Source organism: Gopherus evgoodei, chromosome 5 (genome assembly GCF_007399415.2).
Source record: "Gopherus evgoodei ecotype Sinaloan lineage chromosome 5, rGopEvg1_v1.p, whole genome shotgun sequence".
NCBI classification, from domain to species: Eukaryota; Metazoa; Chordata; order Testudines; family Testudinidae; genus Gopherus; species Gopherus evgoodei.
This window is the reverse complement of record NC_044326.1, coordinates 19,946,146-19,970,148: the sequence shown is the minus strand read 5'-3', so window position 1 is coordinate 19,970,148 and position 24,003 is coordinate 19,946,146. Positions and strand designations below refer to the sequence as shown.

Below are 24,003 nucleotides of genomic sequence, written 5' to 3'. Positions count from 1 at the left end.
CAACTTTGTACCTTTATTCTTGGTGCAGTCATTACATTTGGGTTCATTATATTTGGCTTGTTAATAAATATGACTGTTGCAAAAAAAAATAATGTAATCTAAAAGGGCGCGTTGAGGGAGGGAAGCTATGCTATCACCCAGAGCATGTTTCTTGGTTTCATCTTAATTCTCTCTCCTTTTGATCTCATTCCTGGTGACCAGAATCCTTTAAAATGATGGGTACTAACCGTGGCAGCAGATTGTGTAATGAGACTGAACGAGAGTGGTTTTTATCTCTAAGGTGCTAGTTTGAATTCAACCCATGTCTGAGCAACATAATGTAGTTGAGAGATATTTGGCAGCTCCTGGGAACAGAGCTGGTGTTTTCAGTCCTGGGCCTAGTAGACAGCTATTCACATCACATCACTCACCCTTCTATTTGGCACAGTCAACCTTGGGTGACAGGCTCAAGGAGAAGCCAGTGATTAAAGGAACTGACAATGACATGCAACCACCTTCTCTACCCCCCTCTTCCCCTTTTCACCCATTTTTTCAGCCCCAGTGACCATGCACATTCTTACTTTCCTCAAATGCCCACATTCCCTCCCTGCCTAACTCCCATGCTCATCGCTATGTTCCTTCCTGATGCACAGGTGAGGAGCAGACAGGTTTTAACCCTCCCTTTGGACAGTGCCATTCTGTTGAACCTGCTTCAATCTTGCAGCCCCCTCTGGGAAAGCACAGGAGGTTCATCAGTAGGAAAAGCTTCTGCCCACATAGGCCTCTTATAACTCGGGAGCAGAGATAGGGTGGTACAAGGCTCACCCTGGCTCCACCATAATAAGGATTGGGGGAGGAGACTTACAGATGATGCCTCAGGAGTAGCTCTGCTTCTGAGGCAATTTCTCCCTCAGGCAAGCTTTCTCCTATCCACCAGAACAAAGTTGGGCCAAGACGACCACTGAGGAGAATGAAGGTCTTTCACAGAAACATGGATGACTCGCCAATCCTCATGCCATCTTGAGCCACACCTCTGGCTCCCCACACAGTAGTATGCTGGTGGAAGCGAGGCAAAAGTAGCATTGGAAGCCTTGACTTGGCTCTGTTGTACCAGACAGGTATAACATAGGCAGTCCAGTTGCTGTAGGACTACACCTTGTCATGTATTCTAGGCTCCCCCAGCAGCCAACACAGGCTCATTCCTTCCCTGGTACTTTACCCCAATGGACACTTTTGCTCCTCAAGGAGGCCCCTACATGTATCCTTCCACAACCTGGCTTGCACAAGGCCTCACAGCTGAGAACAAATATGCTGGTAGTCTGACTATGCAACTGTGTTAGGGTTTTGTACTGCCACAGATCACAGTAGGATAAGTGCAAGTGTCATTTTTAGGGTGGAAAGGCTTTTTCAAAGAAGAAAGGTCTGCAATTTTTGCTAAAAATGGTCAGAAGAGATTATATGAAGTCTGGATATTTGTTCCAGAGCAAGATTCCTTGATCAAGAATATTTTGTACACAGCTCTTGGAGAATTCATTTTTGTGAGTTGTAATACCCTACAAGAGATCCACAGGGCAAAATGTCAGTCTCTGATATTGGTGGGGCTTGATCTGTTGCTTTGAAAATTAGGGGCAAAAAGACAAATTGTTACCAGAAGCTGCCTAGGAGCCAGTGGAAGGATTTGAGCATGGGGCTGATATGCTCATGTCCTAGACCATAGAGAACAGGAAACTACATCCATACAACCTGGAATTTGTGAACGGACTTCACAGCATCAGAGAATAAAAGCAAATTACAGAAAATTGGAGATATATGAAGAGTACATGTTAAATATAGAAACCAAATCCAAACAAAATACTAAAGTTCCTCTATTTTTCCACTTTAAATGCAAATCCTACTATTGAACTGGAATATACCTCTCTTTCAGATCAGAACCTAGTTAATGGGAAGTAGGTCTAAATGAGTACTGCTGAGATACTTTAAAGTATTGGACAGTATGGAGTAAAAGTAACTGCTATCTGGGTTCTTGTATTAACCTCTGAAAATGTTAGTTTCTGATCTCCCCCAAAAGTCAGCCTGCCACCACCTCTTCCTTACTAGTAAACAGTCAAGATTAAATTATTGAATAGATGAGTAAGGCACAATTGTCTCATGTTTTTTGGTAAGATCATAATAAACATTGCCTATTGTCCAGAAGCCCTCTTACCTGAGCCTATGAATTGCAAAGAGTTTAGTTTTGCATTTGATTTTGGCGACTGAGGTTAACAGTCCTTGTTTCATCTGAGAGGAGGTTCCATAGACTTGGTTGGGCTTCCATGAAGGTTCAATCTCCCATACTCATGACTATCCCTTCTCTTGGTTGGGTTTCACTGCACTAGTGCACTGGAGGTGCTGAGAAAAGGCAGAGTCATAGAGAGAAGTCGTCTCATATAGATAGGATCCCATTCCATTAAGCATGTTGACGGTCAAGAGACCTTGAACTGGGCTGTGTTCTTTACACAGCCAGTATAGGGTAATGAAGCTGGCCTGTGGAGGAAAGTAGCCACACAGGGGTGGCCTGAATCAGCTGTTTGTCAAGGAATGAAACGTCATTCCTTAATAGACAATTGTTGTAGTAAAGTCCTAATGTGAGAAATGGATAGATTACCACAACCACAGCTTACATCTGGTCAGATGGAAATGGACATACCCTGCCTCCATAGTATGTAGATGGGTATTGCAGCATGGAAGCTAAGAAGGACCCCAAGGCTGTGGGCCAATTTAACAACAAGAGGGCAGCTGCCTCAGTAATTTGAGCTGTTATGAAGGAGAGACTCTCCAAGTACTTCTTATCATCATCTCCTCAGTGTTAGCCAGGTACAGCTTTAGGCTGCTCTCCCCAGCCAAGAGAGAAGGGGACACAGGCTAAGTGTCACATAAGTGAGACTTAGAGCTGAGTGCTAACCACATACGGTGGCACTTCCAGTCCAGACCACCACAAGCTCTCCCAGGTCCCTGATTTGTTGAGGGCTGAAGAAAGCAGACAACCCCTTAGAAGATGGTCAATTATGTAATCAATTCAATTTCAAAGAGATTAAAATAAAGTAATTTCTATTGTATAAAATCTATGACTGCTAAAAGAGATTCTCCATTGCTCATTCTATGAGAGAACACCTGAGATTAAGGAGTGGGGAGGAAAAGAGAAAATGCAACTGGAAGATACTGAAATGCATCAGTCTATTAGAAATAAGTACCAACAGGAAACATGCACACTTAAATTTTATTAGCAGTGACAATTTAGTGCAACACATTTACTCACATAGCAGCTGTTCAGGTCCACCACATACTATTTATTTTAAGAATTACTAAGAGTACATGTAACCCTCTGGTGTAGTGCAGGTGCATATGGGCACCATGCTGATGCATATGCTCTGTTAATTGCTAGAGTACATACACGTGTCTAATTTGCACTAAGTAGCAGCAAAATTGGAGAAAATAGTTTTAACAAGATTTCAGTTTTAAGGTGACCAGAGTAACAAAACCAAATAAAGATTTGAGAAGAACAGTTGTGTTTTTGCAGTACTGTGCCCCTTAATTTTGTAAGTTTAGGCAAGAGGGTGTGCTTTTGTAATTAAAAATTCAACTCCCTCATACATGCCTCTTGTCCTTTCCTTTCTTATCCTCCTCATTCCCTTCCGCTTGACAGTTTGTATTTAAAAAATTTACATTGCAAGGTATACATTTCATTTTGTGCTGAACAGGTAACATCGGCACTGAATTGTTTAGTTATCCTATTAGGCTTCCAAGCCTTAAAATCTTTTGTATTGTACACTCAAGTATTAGACAGACAAAGAGAAATGTTGACCAAAAGAACTAAGAAATTGAAACCTTTGGGATTTAGGAATATGCAATCAATTCCCTGCCCCCCCAAAATATAATATAGAGTTGACTAAAATAAATGGAGTACTTCTGATTGGACAAATTAATAGTTTTATTTCCATCTGTTAATGAATTATTTGCCTACCCAGTAGAGTCCAAAGTAGATCTGGCATACAGATATGAACACAATTAAATACAGGAAAATTTGAACTATACACAATGACAAGTGAAAAACATACATTTACATAATCAAAAAAATCTTTATATTATCAATCAGTTCTTGCAAATTTCATACGCTATACTGAGCCACTGCCTTTACTGGAAATTAAAATATATCTATTTCAAGTTTTTTAAAATTATAATGCAACTTTAACATTTGCCATTTTGATATTGAGAGTTGAAAATTTGTTTTCAAGTACACAAAATGTGGCACTTAATAAGGACCACAAAAGTTAAAAACTTTTGTTGTTGAATATTCTACAGTCTGTGGTAGCTAAAGTCCAAGTAAGTTTATATATTGATATGCAAGCTATAAAGAGATATTTACATGGTGGAAATGTGCAAAAAACCCACAATTCAAACTAAGGCTAGTACTCAAATTAAACATATAGGGATATGCTACTCAACCACAACCCCAGACTTAATCCTTTACATTTATATGCTCTTATTGCCTTCCCGGTACACAGTAATTTAAGTATGATGGCTCAGATATGAGAGCCATTTACCTTAATTTATAAATTATTGGGAGGTTTTAATAGTCGAGTGTATGTGGCCCTAAATTACTACACAGTGTCATGGTGGGCTGCTTTTTCTGCATGTGACAGATGCTTCTGAATAATTTTAAGAGAATAAAGTTCTTGCTCAGTCTGTCTTCCAAGACATGCAAAGAAAAAAAAAAAAGAAGTTTTTCTATAAACAAAAAGATAAAGAAATTACTTGCATTGTCATGAAAATATTTTAGGAAAGTCTTCATTCAGCACTAGGTTTAAATAATTCAGTGCAAGTGAGAGCAATTACTGGCAATTATATCCTCTTAATACATAGAGAGTATTGCCAGGGTGCATAAGTTGCAGTACAGCAGGCTTTTCCATGTAATGCAATCTCTGATTATATAAGGATGAGAGTAGCGCAAGGATTACATTTCTCCAGGGTAAGACACCATATTGCTACATAAAGGCCATATTCTGCACAACATTGTGTATTCTTGGATAGACACCTCTTCAAAGTTTAAATGGCTAATTAGAGCAGCTTCTTTAATTTAAAAACAATCAATTCTCCCACTGGTGGAGTAGTAAGATAATATTACGTATGTGTTAATTACATACCTCTTGAAATTCTGTTTTCAGAAGTCTTGGAGGGGGGGGAGCGAAGGGTAAAAAAATCTGAAAAATTTATTCTAAAACAGCTTCAAAGTAGCTGGCAGTTTATTTTTGTTCATGTTTCACAGATTAGCCTTCAGTTATTATATTGTATTGTATCATGGAACAAAACATTGGCCCAAGTGTAAGGTATGTACAGAGATCATAGAAAACTGATGTTAACATCTTGCCCACATATAGAAGTATTACCGTTAAATGCATCAATTCACCCAGGCACCATATCTCCTTGTAATTTTGTGCTGAAATAAAAATTCTATTGAATAGCACTCAGCAGTCAGTCCTGAAAATAAATGGCAAACTGGCTAATGGTGCAGATTCAGATGCAGCTTTTTGGAAAAAACATGCACCTGACCAAAATGTTTATTTTAAAAGAGCTATACAAGCTTTATTGCACATTTTAATCCTCAAGACAATGAGTGACCAATTAGACTGCACTCATTCAGCATTCCTACCCCAACATCAATACCAAGCCAGTCACTGAAGCCTAAATTAAATATATTTAAGATTAAACAGACCAGTGTACTGTTAGCATTGTATATGCCTAAAACCTTTCAGTATAGAAGCAGAATACACAGCAAAGTGAATGTACTGAACTTTAAACATTACACTAGGTATGCTTTAGAGAGGACCAAGATTTGTCTAGTCTGGTATTCAGTTGATGAAAACCTTTTCATAAACAGCATGCCCAGAGAAAAGGCATAAATTTACTGCTCAGCTATAATTATAGGGAAACACTGAACAGTATTAAAGCAAGAAATCTCACCACAGATTAGGAAACACTTCAGTACTGGGATTCAAATCAGGTAATTCTTGGGCAGTTACAATATACCAGAAATGAAATACTTTCACATTATGGAAGCTGTAATTTGGTGATCTACTCTATACCTCAGAGCCCGTTAAGTATAGGTCTGCAAGAATTCCAGTTAAAGAAAGATTATTGGCTGGCTAACAGCATATTTGTTCAATGCATTACCCTGGTACACAATTTAATATTGCATTAAGTTTTTGCCTGGCACAGAACTCATTCTATTTGTACAAACTGCACTGCAGGTAAAACTACATGCAGAATGCTCTCCAATAATTTGCTGCCTGCCACCCTCATCATGATAAGATTCAAATGAAAGCATTTATACATACTGTAGGCAATGTTAACTTTATCGGGGGGGGGGAAGGGGGCAGGAGTAATTAAAAACATTTGAGAAATAAAAAAAATCCAGAACTCATGTTCAAGCACTTCAAAGGAAGTAAAAGGAAACAGATCAGCTGCTTCATTGGTGACACATACCAACCTGTGTTTGCAGACCTTCAAGAACTTTTAACACGAACAAGCTACTTTTGACAGTATGACTGGACCATAAGAAAGCTGTTTAGATATGCACAAGTTAATTCTCCAAAAATCCATTTTACTACAACTGGGTGGGCAACCTGTTGCTCCTTTAATCTTCAAGGCATCACAAATGCATGACATTTTCATCAAGATCCAGTTGAGGTTGTCCTGAGAAGAATTCAAGTGCTTATATATAAATTGGATGGTACTGTTTGTGATTGAGTTTTTTCCTACAAGTTGGGCAAGAGTTAGCATTTCTAAGGGAGTCACGGAGGCACTGACTACAGAAGACATGGCCGCATTTGGTTGACACGATAAGTCGTCCACTTTGTATAATCTGAAAGAGAAGAAACTATAAAAGCTGAAGTCTATGAGAAAGGCTTTGCACAAGAGCAATATTGATTACATAACACAACTGTGTAAGAGCAAATCTTTGCAATCCATAATATTCGGTGACTTTAGCGCTGTTTATTCAAGACTTATCATGGAAATATATATTGTCATCACCTGGCTCTCAGGAGCAAGCTACCCTTAAATATACTGCCAGATATGATGCTTTTATGACATATGGCTCAACATATCAATTACCATTTAAATACTTGCAAAATTTAGCAATTCAGAATCTTAGTCACTAGGAGTAGTCAGTGAGATACTGTTTAGTAGCATGTTTGTCACAACTTGAGAATGGAAGAGTCTTCTAATGCAGGTAGTAAAGGAATATTAGAAATTGAAATATTCTACATCATCATCATCTATTCTTCTATTAAGGAAACTGAATATCCTACAAAAGATCCTGGAGAAGATGCTATCACCGTTATGCACTGACATAAAAACTAAGATTTTCTCTAATGCGTACAATAGTTTGACTCTCCAAATACAACTAGCTAACAAGTGTAGTGATTCTGTACCTCACATTTTAATTCTTCCTTCAGTGGAACAAAAAATATTGTAGACAAGGTGTAAGTTCTTACCTCTGAGTATCCATCCATGCAAATTGGACAACTAACGGTACCTGAAGGCCTAAAAAACCCCCAAAACAATATGTTAGTTCCATTATGCACTGGAAGCTTCAGACAATAATATCTGGCTGTTTTGTGTCCTTGTGTTTGCCTCAAGCAAGAGCCTCTTCTCTTCCTCAGACTCAAGGAACTAGGCTTTCGGCCAACTTCTATTATGCTGAATCAAACACTCACCTTGGGCATGCTCATATTAGACTCTCAATTTGTTACACTAACGAGATTAGGGTCTCCTACACCTCACAGGAGAAGGCCCTTATTTTCATTCACCCTTTTCATGTTTACTATTTCTTCCCCCTCATCGCCACTATAATTGGCCTAATAACAAAGAAGTAACTTTTGAAAATAGTGGTAACTTACAGCACTGTACAGGTTACACGTAGCACATAGAAAGGCAAGGCAGTCTCCAGAAGCTTTTTGGAACAGAGTTCACAATTCTAAGAACCAGCTGTTCCTTGCAGAAGCACATTGTAACAGGTTAACTGAACTACTCCAAGTTCTTTCATTTTAGAACAGCACGCAAACATTTCAACTCCAAATCCCTCTCCTGGCTGAGGCTCATCACATCTTGTAAACCAAGCAACAAAAACCACAAACTATTAGATAAGAAATAAGCAAAGAGAAGGGAGACAGAGGGAAGGTGGGTGCTCATGAACTTACTGAGTATGAATTGAGAGATCATGGAGAGCACAATGAAGCCCGCTTGAAAATTTTATTTATTGTTTATTTCAAGCTCTGTTGAGTTTCCCTTTAACATTCTCCACTGCAGATATTTTTACTAGTGGCTGGACTGCTGAAGTTGATGGCAGTGATAACATGCTAGAATACAGGCACCACTCAAGGTGGATAAAAACTGATTTTAAAAAAAGGATTTTTTAAAATGTAAACACTGGTATATTTTTAAAAACAAATTTAAAATTAAATTTGAAATGAATACAATCTATGTTAAGGCCTAAACTTCTTAGAATCATTTATATTAAATGCAAAAATTAATATTAAGCAGTACATTTCCTGCCAAGTTTTAAGGAAGTTAACCATTGCACTGGTGGAAGCTACTGGCCAAACATCTGAAATCAGTGTTTGTTGAAGTGCTAAGCCAGCTTTTGACAGCACCTCAACCTCTTCTGCAAGTGCAGAGACTTTGTCATTTCAAGTATCAGAGGGTAGCCGTGTTAGTCTATAAGGTGCCACAGGATTCTTTGCTGCTTTTACAGATCCAGACTAACAGACGTTTTGGAGCATGAGCTTTCGTGGGTGAATACCCACTTCCTCAGATGCATGACATGCATCTGAGGAAGTGGGTATTCACCCACGAAAGCTCATGCTCCAAAACGTCTGTTAGTCTATAAGGTGCCACAGGATTCTTTGCTGTTTTGTCATTTCAGTTTATTCAGCTAGTTCACTTTAGTGACTAATTCATTCAAAGTTCAGAAAGCAATTGGGAGTGGTAAAAGCAGAAAATCTTGTTTTCTTCTTCCAATCTTGGAATAAAAAAAAAAGTAGGAGAGAGTAGGCTTCTACTAGTTCTAAAAAAATCTTCCAGGACATGCTGAAGTGAACAGATTGTGTCTGTAGTTGGTGACCAGAAACATACTTCCCCCTTTGTTTAAATAAATCAGTTAAATTTTACATGTAGAACAAGCTGATAAATATGCTGGATAAATTACCTTACATAAGAAAAAAGTTTAACAAACATTTTAAATCCTATTTTTGTGCATTCTGAATTGAGTTTGAATTTCTATCCAGAGATAGACACAAATCACAACTAACAACTTCGACATCATTCACCATTTTCTAACAATAAAAAAAATTTTAAAAAGGAAAATAGAGAATCTGTATAAAAGTATAGTTAAGCTATAATTACTTAAACATGCATACAGTATTTCCTTGGGTAAGCAAAAAAAAAGAAACACCAAAATTAGTGTCAAGGCTATATTTCATTTCAAATAATAATTTTAAGGGTTACCAACTAATGAGAAAAAGCAAGCACAAAGTACAAGTGCAAAAAACACAATTACAATAGATTTAAAATCAAGACTTCCTACTCGCTGATGTAAATCACTGATTTTAATCAGGATTCATATCAATCCATCCTGACCACACTCCAGGACCATTTATGTCATTAGTACCCAGCTTCATAGAAGATTGATAGCTCCAGGATGGCAGAACACAGAAGCATTCAGATATGCACGTCTCATGTCCATTATATCTACACCTCGACATAAGATGGTCGGTTTCAAGTAAGCCACATTATTGTCTTGCATAGGAAATTAAAAAAGAAGTGATCCAAAATAAACTGGGAAAATAAGTTAAAATAAAAAATGGACAATTTCTGATTAACACCAAATATTCTGTCCTAGGAAGGGATTTCTCCCTATGCTACTGACCTCTGTATATTGCTTCAGCAGTGCACAGGGCTTCAGAAGTGCATCACTTGGGGTGGGAGAGAATTGAACAAGCACAAAAACCATCTACAACAACCACAGGCCCTACTCAGCCTCCCAGCAAGTTCCAGAAAAGGGGCTATGGCAGGGACAGGAGGAGGAATGGCAGAGATGGTGTGATGGAGTTTCCAGGGCGAAAGAAGTATGCCGTGCCTTTTGCGAGTTATTCACCACAATTCATCTCACTTTATATGTGGAAATCCTCAGCAAAAGTGTATATGGATATAAGCTACTTGAGAGAAAGCTAGAATAGTGGATATGTACATTAGCTTTGTCTTGAGTCAGAGTTTAAATGCTCGTTTCATGGTCTTATTCCATTAAGCAATGATCAAGCTATCTACTATCCCAAATAAGGTAAACCCAAATAAGCTCTGGTGACCAACAGATTCCAGTAGTTGGGGGGAGCCAAGTTTTTAAGTCAGAAGTGACATTTTGGCATTTATAAGTTTGCACAATGGTTACTAACAGCAAATGTAGTTTCCCCTTGCTTCAGTGAGCACTGAATTTGCGTCGCACACAAAGATAGATGCTGATCCTCAGAAAGTTTGAATTCACTTCATTGGCAGTGTTCAGACATATCTAACACTATCATTCCTTCAGGATTAATTTGAGGGGGCTGCCCAATCAGCTTCCTGCTTAATAATTGTACCACTTGAGGAGCTCAGGCCTGTTATGTGCTGCCTGAGCTACTGCCTTCAAACAAAAAAGGAGTTTTTAGACTTCAAGCTATTTTATGCCTCTTACCTACAGCTTCCATCTGCAGATCTCTGTGCCAAAGAAGTGTTAAAAGCAGTAATGTGCAGATTAGATATTTATATAGGTGAGGGGAAAAGGAAGAAATATGTAATACAGAATTGAAGTCTGCACTAGATTTAGTAGAATAACTGGATGCTGGAATATTCCTTCTACGTGAAAATGTTGTGCCTGAATTTGGTGATTGGGAGTCTCTAGAATTTGAAGTCCACAACAAAGACTGGCCATTCTACCTGGCAAGTTTAGCGAAGAGAGCGCTCTCAGAGAAAAAAAGATGAAAGGGATCCCTCTGACTTTTGGGGAAAACCTAGAGAAAGAGGTCATATGAAGATGGCTAGCTAGCTCAATTATCAAAAGAAAAAAAATTAAACGTCTCTGTAGGTTTTAAATTTAGAAGTATCAGGGGAAGACAAGAGGGCTGCTTAATCTTGAAATCATCTGGCACCCTCATTCTCCCAAAAGAAGGGGATAAGAGGAATCAGTAAACATTTAAAAAGCTCTGCAGGATGAAGGATCCTTTTTGCATTTGTGGACATGGAAAGGGATTTATTTTCAAATTACATGGAAAGCCTGTGATAGTGTAATTATATTTCTATTATACACTGAAGTTTGTATTATAATCTTGGCATATTCTAATCAAAGAAAGAAGGAAAATGACTATAGCTAAATTGTATTTCATTAATTATTGAACATCAAATTGGGATTATGATGGTAGACAGATGACTAGATTCAGTCTCAGGGCTGTAATTACATTAAATGATTCTAGTGATAAACTGTGTACCCTTTGGGAACATTTACCTTGGGGTAAAACAAGGAATATGTATAGCTAATCATTGTATGAATTATGCTTGTACATAGTTCTGTAAGTACCCATCTGAAGCAATCTCATTGAGAATGGGCGAGATCCCAGAAGGTGGGAGAAGGAAAATATATTTTTTTTTAAGAGGACCTGCAGAGTTATAGCCTAGTCAGCCTAACCTGGGTATTTGGAAAAAAATACTGGCACAAATTAAACAAGTCTATTTATAAACACCCGGAGTATAATGCGGTTTTAAGAATAGCCAGCATGGATCTGTCAAGCACAAATCATGCCAAACCAACCTAATAAAACACTGGTCTACAATTTTTGAGAAGTCATCTGCTTCAGAGATAAAATGTGATATTTATTATGTATTTTGATGTGCTGAATTCAAATATGACAATTAAAACAACTGCTTGGCTACTGTTTAAGATATTTAAGTTTTTACATTTTATGTCTATGTATATTGTGTAGATAGTAGAGTTTTAATCATAAATTGTAAACCTAGGTCTTTTCATGTGTTTATGGTTGCTTTACATGATAATATTTCACCTGTCCTGTTTATGTAACACTTTAAAAAATCAGCAAAATGGTTATATAAATAAAAATTATGAAACAAAAAAAGGCAAAAAACTATTATGTACATAGTTTAGTCCTATTCAGTGTCTACTCGGCGCTTCTTGGCTTGTCTCTTGTATTCATTAAATGGAGCATCTCTTGTCACTGTCCAGCAATAGTCTGCAAGCATTGATGGGCTCCATTTGCCCCGACAGTGTTTCTCCATTGTTGCAACGTCCTGGTGAAATCGCTCGCCGTGCTCGTCGCTCACTGCTCCGCAGTTTGGTGGAAAAAAGTCTAGATGAGAGTGCAAAAAATGTATCTTTAGTGACATGTTGCAACCAAGGCTTTTGTATGCCTTGAGGAGGTTTTCCACCACCACCAACCTGTAGTTGTCTGCCTTGTTGTTTCCGAGAAAATTTATTGCCACTAACTGGAAGGCTTTCCATGCCGTCTTTTCCTTGCCACGCAGTGCATGGTCAAATGCATCATCTCGAAGAAGTTCACGAATCTGAGGACCAACAAAGACATCTTCCTTTATCTTAGCTTCACTTAACCTTGGAAATTTTCCACGGAGGTACTTGAAAGCTGCTTGTGTTTTGTCAATGGCCTTGACAAAGTTCTTCATCAGACCCAGCTTGATGTGTAAGGGTGGTAACAAAATCTTCCTTGATTCAACAAGTGGTGGATGCTGAACACTTTTCCTCCCAGGCTCCAGTGACTGTTGGAGTGGCCAATCTTTCTTGATGTAGTGGGAATCTCTTGCACGACTATCCTACTCGCAGAGAAAACAGCAGTACTTTGTGTATCCAGTCTGCAGGCCAAGCAAGAGAGCAACAACCTTCAAATCACCACAAAGCTGTCACTGATGTTGGTCATAGTTTATGCACCTCAAAAGTTGTTTCATGTTGTCAAAGGTTTCCTTCATATGGACTGCATGACCAACTGGAATTGATGGCAAAACATTGCCATTATGCCGCAAAACAGCTTTAAGACTCGTCTTCGATGAATCAATGAACAGTCTCCACTCGTCTGGATCGTGAACGATGTTGAGGGCTGCCATCACACCATCGATGTTGTTGCAGGCTACAAGATCACTTTCCATGAAGAAGAATGGGACAAGATCCTTTTGACGGTCATGGAAACCCTAACATCACCTACCAGGAGATTCCACTGCTGTAGTCTGGAGCCCAACAGCTCTGCCTTACTCTTGGGTAGTTCCAAATCCCTGACAAGGTCATTCAGTTCACCTTGTGTTATGAGCTGTGGTTCAGAGGAGGAGGATGGGAGAAAATGTGGGTCCTGTGACATTGATGGTTCAGGACCAGAAGTTTCATCCTCTTCCTCGTCTGACTCAATGAGAATGATTCTGGTGCATCAGGAACCGGCAGTCCTTCTCCGTGGGGTACTAGGCGTATAGCTGATGGAATGTTTGGATAATGCACAGTCCACTTTTTCTTCCTAGACACACCTTTCCCAATTGGAGGCACCATGCAGAAGTAACAATTGCTGGTATGATCTGTTGGCTCTCTCCAAATCATTGGCACTGCAAAAAGGCATAGATTTCCTTTTCCTGTTCAACCACTGGCGAAGATTTGTTGCACAAGTGTTGCAGCATGTATGAGGCCCACCTCTTGTCCCGATCTCCAATTTTGCAGCCAAAATAAAGGCGATAGGCTCTCTTAACCATAGTGGTTATACTGCGCTTTTGTGATGCAAAAGTCACTTCGCCACAAACATAGCAGAAGTTATCTGCACTGTTCACACAAGTACGAGGCATCTCTGCTCACTTTGGCTAAACAGAAATGTGTCCCTTTGCAAAATCAAACACTGACAGATAAGAGAGCAGACACTATGATTTCTAGAGCTGATATAGGGCAATTTGTTCAGCAGAGTGATGTAAGCTTCGTTATGATTGCATCATCCATGACTTCTAGGAAGAACATGATGCAATTCATATCACGTATGATGCAATACCAGCTTCAGATTGCATCATTCATTGTTTTGCCTAAAAAGCAAGTACTGTCCAAACCCAGTCATAGATTTATTCATAGATCCAGTTAAAGATGTATTTTAGTCATTTCTGGTTTAAATTGAGATCCCTTCCCTTTATAACTCACTTCTCCTCCGCCATTCCCAAGTCAAGGGTCGTATATACTGACCCAATAGCATATCTTGAAAACTAGAGCCAATCAACAATTTTAAGCATCATTTTCGTTCTCAGTGACCCAGAATTAGTCAAGTTGGACTACATTTATTTCAGAAGCATTTTGGCTGTAGAGCAGTGTAATAGGAGATATACCAATCTCCTAGAACTGGAAAGGACCTTGGAAGGTCATCGAGTCCAGCACCCTGCCTTCACTAGCAGGACCAAGTACTGAATTTTGCCCCAGATCCTTAACTGGCCCCCTCAAGGATTAAACTCATGACCCTGGGTTTAGCAGGCCAATGCTCAAACCACTGAGCTATCCCTCCCCCCTATTTTCCTTCTATGAGAAGTCTAGTGGATATGAGGAAGCAGTTTAAGTGACGCATCTTGATATTGGTAAAGCTTTTGATCTAGTCCCACACAACATTCTTATAAGCCAACTACAGAAATGTGATCTACGTGAAATTACTATAAAGTGGGTGCACAACTGGCTGAAAGACCATACTCAGTAGTGATCAATAGTAGACTGTCAGACTAGGAGGGTCTATCTAGTGAGGTTCTGGAGGGGTTAGTCTTGAGAGCAGAACTATTCAATATTTTATTAATGACTTGGATAATGGAGTGGAGAGTATACTTATAAAATCTGCAGAGGATGCCAAGCTGGGAGGAGTTGCAAGCACTTGGGAGAATAGGATTAGTGGGCAAAATGACAGTGAGAAATTGAACTCATCAGAAATCAACATAATGAAATTCAATAAAAGGTAAGAACCAAGTGCTACAATTAGGATGGAGAAATCAAATGCACAGCTACAAAATGGGTAATAATTGGCTACCTGGTAGTACTGCAGAAAAGATCTGGGGTTTATAGTGGATTACAAATTGAATGAGCCAACAATGTGATGCAGTTGAAAAAAGGCTAATATTCTGGGTTGTATTAAGACATGGGAGGCAACTGTCCCACTCTATTCAGCACAGTTGAGCCTCAAATGGAAGTACTGTATCTAGTTTTGGCCGCCATACTTGACAAAAATGAGAAGAAATTGGAGAGACTTCAGAAGAGAGCTATACAAATGATAAAAGGTTTAGAAGAAAAATCTTGGTGGGTATTCTCGTTTCCTGTAGGACACCAGTGAAAATAGTTACCTACCTCACTCTGGTCCTTGAGCTTTGTATGAAAGAAAAAAGCTGTATGTTACAATTTGTGGCTTTTGATTAGCATTTCCTCTTGCCATGCCTCTGAACTGTCTCTTCAGTGGACTTTTAATCCAAAAAATAAACCAGGTATCATTGTCTCAATATTTAAATATATTGTTCCATTTTTTCCTTATTTCAATAGCAGCTTTAATATTCCCATTCTTACACAGAGGAGAAGATATGAAGCTTCAGAATAGGTTAACATTGTCAAAAAGGAGATTCTAAGCCACATACATGATGCTACCTCACTTCTCCTTTTCAGTATGACAAGGTTTGTTTTTTTTGGGGGTTTTTTTTTTTTTTTTTTATACACACACACACAAATATTACATTTTACTTGTCTACGGGAGGTTGCATAGGGTACATACCTTGAACTTGCAGTTTCATCCTCCAGTGTTCCTAATTCTCCAGACACCTTGTTTGTTACGTATACATCATTATCTCTTGATTCATCTTCATCATCACTACTTAATACACAGCTGTCAGACTGCTGTTGGCTTCTTAACCCTAGATTTCTCTCACGTTGATTCTCTACAATTTAATTTTGTTAAATTAGGTGTATTTCCAGGATTTTATAATGTTATTTCTGCAATGCATTAAATATGCAGTTATATGACTATTTAAAATGGACAAATCTGTATTTAGTTTAACTATTTAAAAGCAAGTTTACTGTGAAACTTAAACACTTCCAGCTACCCCAAGAAATACATAGTTGTATATTAAAACAGAATTTAGCCTAATTGCTAATTTGTTCTTATTCCCACTAGAAGAACAGATATGAATCTTAAGCCTTTTCTACACTGGTAGATATACCTTCACAATTATGCCAGTACTACTGTAGTTATACCAATGTATTATGCAGCTAAATTCCCCATATAGACAAGTCCTTAGATATGGCATCCTGTCACACATGAGCAGTTACTGTAAATAAATTAAAGTGTTCTGGGGGAAGAGGCGGGGCTAACTCTACAACTATCACAGCAAAGTAAGGGATAAGCAATGAAAGAGTTTGGATAGCAGCATGCAGGTGGCTTTTTTAAAAACAGCATAACAAATCAGGAGTGGATGAGAACCTTGCCAATCACATAAACTGCCTATATCTAGGCCATTCGCTCCAGTATTCAGTTGCAGCTCTTAAGAATTATCCATATGCACCACAAAGACTTAGGTCACTGAGTTTAAGATATACTACAGATGCTGCTGGTAGTGATGCTGCCCAATGCTTTCCTTTATAGATCTTATTTTCAGTTGTTTACACTGCCAAACTAACCATTTGGGCTGAATTTCCCCATTCTGTGTGTCTGATTTTGGATTAATATTTTAGAAAATTTCACCAAAATAGTTTGACTATTTCTGAAAACAGGTTAGGGAACAGTACCTTAAAGATTAAAAAAAATATATACACAGTTTCACTGAGAAACTCTATTGCCTTCATGCTTTGGAGCAGGGTACTGAACCTCACACAGTGAAGTGTATGAGTGTGTGTGTTTGGTCACTGGTGTCAGCAATTTGGCTTTTGCAGCTCAAATACACCCAAATTTGTCCAATGTATAAACTGAAAAAGTCCATTTGTACATGCTTAGCAGAAGCTTGTTAGAGTCGGTACCAGAACTCTCAGAAGTTTCCATATAAACTAACCTTTATGACTAAGGCTGAGAGTCTGTCACAGATTCCATGACCTCCATGACTTCTGCAGCGGCAGATGCAGCTGGCCTGGGGCTGCCTGAGCTGCTCAGGCAGCCCCTGGGTCAGTTGCACTAGCGGTTGTCTTTGGCGACCGCCTCACCACCACCCCTAGCAGGGGGAGTTTCAGTGTGAGAGGGGGCACTCAAGGGTGTGGGATGGGCCATGGGAGGGGGTGAGGGCTCTGAGCAGTGCTTACCTTGGGGAGCTCCCCGCAAGCCGCGACACATCCCCTCCCTCAGCTCCTAGCTCTGCATGCTGCATCCATCCATAGGCACCACCCCTGCAGCTCCCGGCCAATGGGAGCTGCAGAACCAGCACTTGGGGAAGGGGCAGCATGCAGAACTAGGAGCTGAGGGACAGACATGTCACTGCTTCCGGGGGAACCGTGAGGAGTTGGGTAGGGAGTCTGCCATCCCCATCAACCCCCGCCCAGGGTCCTGCCTGTTCCCCAATAAACACCCACAGCACCCACTGGATCACTCCAGAGCACCCATGGCACACCCTAGGCTGCCCCCGCCCCCATGCTTTAGTCAGGGGTATATAGTACAAGTCATGAACAGGTCACAGGCCATTAATTTTTGTTTACTGCCCATGACCTCTCCATGAGTTGTACTAAAAATACCTGTGACTAAAACGTAGCCTTCTTCATGACCACACAGCTCCAATGTGCTAACTGAACTTCCCATAAGCCACCTGCAGAATTCTGTATTGTGGATGTAATAAATTCTGTATTGTGGATCTACCCTGCTAATGATACAGTTAGGGACCATACTGGTCCCTAAAAATGGAATTTTCTTGTTTGCTTTTTAAAATGTAGAAAATGACACAAAAATGTCAAAAGAATGACAATGTTACAAAGTCAAGTGCTCAACAGTTAGGAAATGCCAGAATAAAAGTGTAACCTTAATTCAGTCTCCTTCTGCGCATGCATTATGATGCAGTCTTTATTACGATCACAAGCTTTTTCCATAACATGTCTGCCTCATTCAGTGCACAGGAAAAACTGTGCTCACTGAATGAGCAGCTATTCAATATTTATTTTCTACATGCATCATAACATCTTATTTATGACACCCCCTTCAGATCTTGTCCTAGATACAAAATGCTAAGTTTCGTCATGGCCTTCTTCCATGATGCTTATCAGTGTAGTATCTGTGTACTTTACAAATGTTAATGAATTTGTCTTCACCACACCTCTGTGAGGTAAGATGGTATTATTGGCCCTATCTAACAGGAACCAAGGAAAAGATAAATTAAGCTCAAGTGCATCCACTAATTTTAGATAAGAACAGCTATACTGGGGCAGATAAAAAGGTCCATCTAGCCCAGTATCCTGTCTTCTGATAGTGGCCAATGACAGGTGCCCCAGAAGGAACGAACAGAACAGGCAATCATCAAGTGATCCATCCCGTTGCCCATTCCCAGCTTCTGGCAAACAGAGGCTAGGGACACCATCCCTGCGCATCCTGGCTAATAGCCATTGACGGACCTACCCTCCAGGAATTTATCTAGTTCTTTTTTGAACCCTGTTATAGTCTTGGCTCTAATGTCTTCTGGCAAAGAGTTCCACAGGTTGACTGTGCGTTCTGTGAAAAAATAACTTTCCTTTGTTTGTTTTAAGCCCGCTGCCTATTAATTTTATTTGGTGACCCCTAGTCCTTGTGTTAGGAGGCAGAGTAAATAACACTTCCTTATTTACTCTTTCTACACCAGTCATGATTTTATAGCTGTCATATCCCCCTTAGTTGTCTCTTTTCCAAGCTGAGAAGTCCAAGTCTTACTAATCTCTCCTCATATGGCAGCCATTCTGTACCCCTAATCATTTTTGTTGCCCTTTTCTGAACTTTTTCCAGTATATCTTTTTTGAGATGGGGCGACCACATCAGCAAACAGTATTCAAGATGTGGGCATATTATGGATTCATATAGAGGCAATACGATATCTATCCCTTTCCTAATGATTCCCAACATTCTGTTCGTTTTTTGACTGCCACTGCACACTGAGTGGATGTTTTCAGAGAACTATTCACAATGACTCCACAATCCCTTTCTTGAGTGGTCACAGCTAATTTAGACCCCATCATTGTATATGTATAGTTAGGATTATGTTTTTCAATGTGCATTACTTTGTATTTATCAACATTTAATTTCATCTGCCATTTGGTTGCCCAGTCACACAGTTCTGAGAGACCCTTTTGTAGCTCTTTGCAATCTGCCTGGGATGTAACTATCTTGTCCAGTTTTGTATCATCTGCAAGTTTTGCCAATTCACTGTTTACTGCTTTTTCCAGCAAGAGAGTCCTGTGGCACCTTATAGACTAACAAATGCACTGGAGCACAAGCTTTTGTGGGTGAAATCTTATGCTCCAATATATTTGTTAGTCTACAGGGTGCCACAAGACTCTGTTGCTTTCTACAGAGCCAGACTAACACGGCTACCTCTGATACTTGACACCTTTTTCCAGATCATTTATGAATATGTTGAATAGGACTGGGCCCAGTACAAACCCCTGAGACACACCACTATTTATGTCTCTCCATTCTGAAAAAATGGACCATTTATTCCTACCTTTTGTTTATCATCTTTTAAAGACTTACCAATCCATGAAAGGACCTTCCCTCTTATCCCATGACTGCTTACTTTGCTTAAAGCCTTTGGCGAAGGACCCTGTCAAAGGCTTTTTAAAAATCCAAGTACACTATATCCACTGGATCCCCCTTGGCCACATGCTTGTTGACCCCCCTCAAAGAATTCCAGCAGATTGGTGAGGCATGATTTCTCCTTACAAAAATCATGTTGACTCTTCCCCAACAAATTATGTTCAACAGTATTGTTCTTTACTATAGTTTCAACTAGTTTGCCCAGTACAGAAGTCAGGCTTACCAGCCTGTAATTGCCGGGATTACTTCTGGAGCCCTTTTTTAAAAATTGGTGTCACATTAGCTATCGTCCAGTCATTTGGTACAGAAGCTAATTTAAACGACAGGTTACAGACTACAGTTAGTAGTCCTGCAATTTTACATTTGAGTTCCTTCAGAACCCTTGGGTGAATATCATCTGGTCCTAGTGACTTCTTGTTTAATTTATTAATTTGTTCCAAAACCACCTCTAATGACACCTTAATCTGGGACAGTTCCTCAGATTTGCCACCTAAAAAGAGTGGCTCAGGTTTGGGCAATCTCCCTCAACTGTCAAGACCAGTGCAAAGAATTCATTTAGTTTCGCCTCAGTGGCCTTAATTGTCCTTGAGTGCACCTCTAGCATCTCAATTGTCCAGAGGCCCCGCTGGTTGTTTAGCAGGCTTCCTGCTTCTGATGTACTTAAAAAAAAAAACAACAAAAAAACAGTTTTCTATTACTTTGAGTCTTTGGCTAGCTGTTCTTCAAATTGTTTTTTGGCCTTCCTAATTATATTTTTACACTTCGTTTGCCAGAGAGTTTATGCTCCTTTCTATTTTCCTCACTAGGTTTTAACTTCCACTTTTTAAAGGATCCCTTTTTGCCTCTCACTGCCTCTTCTTACTTTGTTTAGCCACAGTGGCTCTTTTCTGGTTCTCTTGCTATGTTTTTTAATTTGGGGTATACATTTAAGTTGAGCCTCTATTATGGTGTCTTTAAAAAGTTTCCATGCAGCTTGCAGGGATATTACTTTTGGTGCTGTACCTTTTAATTTCTGTTTAACTAATCTCATTGGTTGGATACCCAACTTGAGGCACTAGGACCTGATTTTTCAGACTATTCAGTATTTTATAGCACTGGGTATATTCAGAATAGAGGTTCCACTCTCTTCAGTTGCAGCTAGAGTATTCAGCACATCCACAAGTCAGGCCTCAACTATCACAAGTTGAGTATTAATGGCCATCTTTGGAAAGTTTTGGTTTAAGTAAATTCCACAGGATCAGATAAAGATAAAAAGAGAATCAAAATTATCCAGTGCAGTATTCAGGGCCATAAATCAATAGATTATCCTCACTCCCTGCAGTCTTTTGCCTCATTCATTACACACTGTTCAATTTCTGAAAAGGGTGGGGGGGGAGAGGAGAGGCAAAGGTCCAACAGACAACAGCATAATTCACCACATAACTTAGATTTGTTCCCACGCACTATCATTCAGTGCACTGAATGAGACGGTTCTGTGGGAAATATAATGTGATAGTTTTCAATTACTTGATCAAAATACCTGTGAACCAGGGGAGTGAAGTAAGATTGGACAACTGTAATTTTGGCATTTCCTGACTTTGCACCCTTAATGTTCTTTTAAGTTTTGTTTTTGTAATATATGGAGTCTTGGAATGATCATTTCTCTGTAAAGGCTTTAGTAGAAACCCATAGTATTGTCCCACCACATATACACAAGCCAAGGGACTGTAAAGTTTTATTGGAGGGAGCATTTGAGATTTTGGCAAAGTTCTGCTTTATTGCAGATCAACAAATTAGACTTTGTATCTTCAAGTTTATTCTACGTTCTCAAACTACATCCACTACCATGTGTGGTAAGTGTTGAGAATTGTATCAAGGGTCAATGACCACATTGGGATTATTTCATGAAATAAGTGCTGACACAGAACATTAAATCTTCAGATGCTGTATTAAATAGTAGTATAAACACAGGGAGCATTTCCTAAGCATGAGTGTGTTGATTACTAGTAATTAAAAGCAATAAATTTGATTTGGTTTCACTGACTAGTTTAGTTTGACACTGTAAGCAATATATACCTGAAGACGAACGAGTAAGAATTTTAAAGGGAGGCTAGTGGAAAGCATATTCTTGCTAGCAAGGTGTGCACATACCATACAATGCATTACAAAATGGTCACAATTCTGTTATCAGCCGGGAATACGTGAAACAGGACTACTCACCTTCAACAATCTTGTATTAACATGAGGGAGAAAAGAGAAAAAAAAATCAGCTCTGTTGTGCACATATGCATTATGGACAAACATCTTATGTTTGTTCTTATTTGTTTGTAGCTATATAAGCAGAGCCAGGAGGCATGAGGCAGAGCAATAATTGTGTGTATTGCTGCAAACGTGTCACTAACTCTGCAAGTCAAGCTAATGGTGTTGGTCATGCACCTTCATGGAAGATAACATAAAATCCTGTTGTGACTTAACAGTTCATCATGGTACTACAGTAACACATGCAAGTCATCATTTTAAAATCAGTACTGTAGTTTGTTTTAAGTTGCAATTCTCAGTCAACATTAGGATAAAAAGTCGATACATTTAGAACCCCTTCAAAAAAGGGATCATTTTCCTCAGATGACTTGTGTGGGATTTTCAGAACTACTGTATATACGTGATCATAAGGCAGTTTGTTTATAAGCTGACTCCTCCAAGACAGATATGTAAAAATGGAAAATTTTTATAACCTGTTCATAAGCTGGCCCTGTAATTCAGGGGTCAGAAAATTTTGGCTCCCGGGTGATCAGGATAAGCCACTGGCCAGCGGAGATGGTTTGTTTACCTAGAGTGTCTGCAGGCAGAGGTGTAAACCTAAGTAAACAAAGTGTCCCAGCGTGCCAGCTGCTTACCCTGACAGGCTGGGACAGCAACTGGTGGGGATTTTTTGGGGGGGAGGGGGGGAAGGGGGCAAGAGAAGCTGGCAGTCAGAGGAGTAACCTCTGTGACCACCCCCCACAACCCCACCCCTAGCTCAGGACTCCCACATTGTCTGCATCCCAACCCTTCCCACCTTGTCTCTGACCTAGCTGGAGCTGCTCTGGCAGGCTGGGCAGCACTGCCGCAGCCTGCTCTGGCGAGCCAGACCAGGAGGCACGGCCTCAGCACGTTCCAGCAGTTGGGCCACGTGGCATGGCTGCAGAGGGTTCCGGGGGCATGGCCACAGCCTGCTTTTGGGCGGGGGGGGGGACTGAATGGCACTACTGCAGCCTGTCAGCCCTGGACCTTCACCTGTTTCTGAGGCTGAGGGAAGAGCAGCGTGGCCAGAAGTGGCAAGACTCTGGCCCTGCCTCTTCCTTTCTGGCTGTGCTGCCTCTCCTTGCTCTCTCTGTTGCAGGGGAGGAGCTATGTCCCACCTCTCCCTCTCTATAACCCTTCATAAGTCGACCCCCTTTACTGGTGCTTCCTTTTTTTACTAAAAAAAAAAAAAAAATATTCAGCTTATGAATGAGTATATACACTACTTCATTGACCTATCTACTTCTCTTGAAGTCAAGAGGAACTTTACCACTTACATCAATAGGAGCAGAAATAGGACAATGCTGAGTACTTTTGAACATCCTACCCTTGTATCTCGTTCATCTGATGGTATTTTTTTCTGTGCAGTTTGGCTGCACCTATATAGTGTACTATACAGGGCCACCCAGAGGATTCAGGAGGCCTGGAGTCTTCGGCAGTGAGGGCTCCCCCCTCGCCACTGAAGACTCGGAGCGGAAGAAGCTTCGGGAGCCAGGGCCCCGTGAGAGTTTTCCAGGGCCCCGGAGTGAGTGAAGGACCCCGCTCCAGGGGCCCTGGAAAAAAACACACAAAAAAACCCAAAGAAAAAACAAACAACAACAACAACAACTCTCATGGGGGCCCCTGCAGGGTCCGGGGCAATTTGCCCCACTTGCCCCCTCCACCCCAGGCTGCTCTCACAAGTGTTTCTCAGTACTCAATTAAAACTGAGTGTTGTATCATGAAACGGCTTCTGTACAATTATTACTCAATTTTGAGCTTTAACACTTCTGTTGTAGTAAACTCTTTTTCCATATCTATATAGGTGAGCTTTTGTCTGTCACATCATACTACAAAAAATATAGTCAATTAAAAAAATATAGAAGTCATAAAGTTCAGAATATGGACTAAAACTGACACCTCAAAAATGGCAGTTCACAAGTCAGATGAACACCTGACTTGTGAA

The 24,003-nt window shown here is 39.9% G+C and overlaps 1 protein-coding gene and 1 long non-coding RNA gene across 8 annotated transcripts in view; one reads left to right on the top strand and one right to left on the bottom strand.

The window, feature by feature from the left end:
• Positions 1-3,925: 3,925 nt before the first annotated feature.
• The window catches only part of RNF4 (ring finger protein 4), a 38,372-nt gene continuing 18,294 nt past the window's right edge, over positions 3,926-24,003 (bottom strand). For 6 of the 7 annotated variants that reach the window (XM_030563084.1, XM_030563089.1, XM_030563083.1 and 3 more), the window contains 4 exons: positions 21,999-22,008; positions 15,822-15,984; positions 7,512-7,560; positions 3,926-6,877 (listed from right to left, as the gene is read on the bottom strand). In XM_030563084.1, coding sequence (XP_030418944.1) covers positions 6,728-6,877; positions 7,512-7,560; positions 15,822-15,984; positions 21,999-22,008 — 372 coding nt within the window. In that variant the 3' untranslated portion in view covers positions 3,926-6,727. Of the gene's footprint in view, positions 6,878-7,511; positions 7,561-12,247; positions 12,408-15,821; positions 15,985-21,998; positions 22,009-24,003 lie in introns of those variants that run through there. The other variant, XM_030563087.1, reaches the window with a different exon arrangement.
• Positions 8,497-9,516, top strand: LOC115651853. The gene is made up of 2 exons (XR_004000466.1): positions 8,497-8,709; positions 8,942-9,516. It is a non-coding gene; the product is annotated as an uncharacterized LOC115651853 (long non-coding RNA).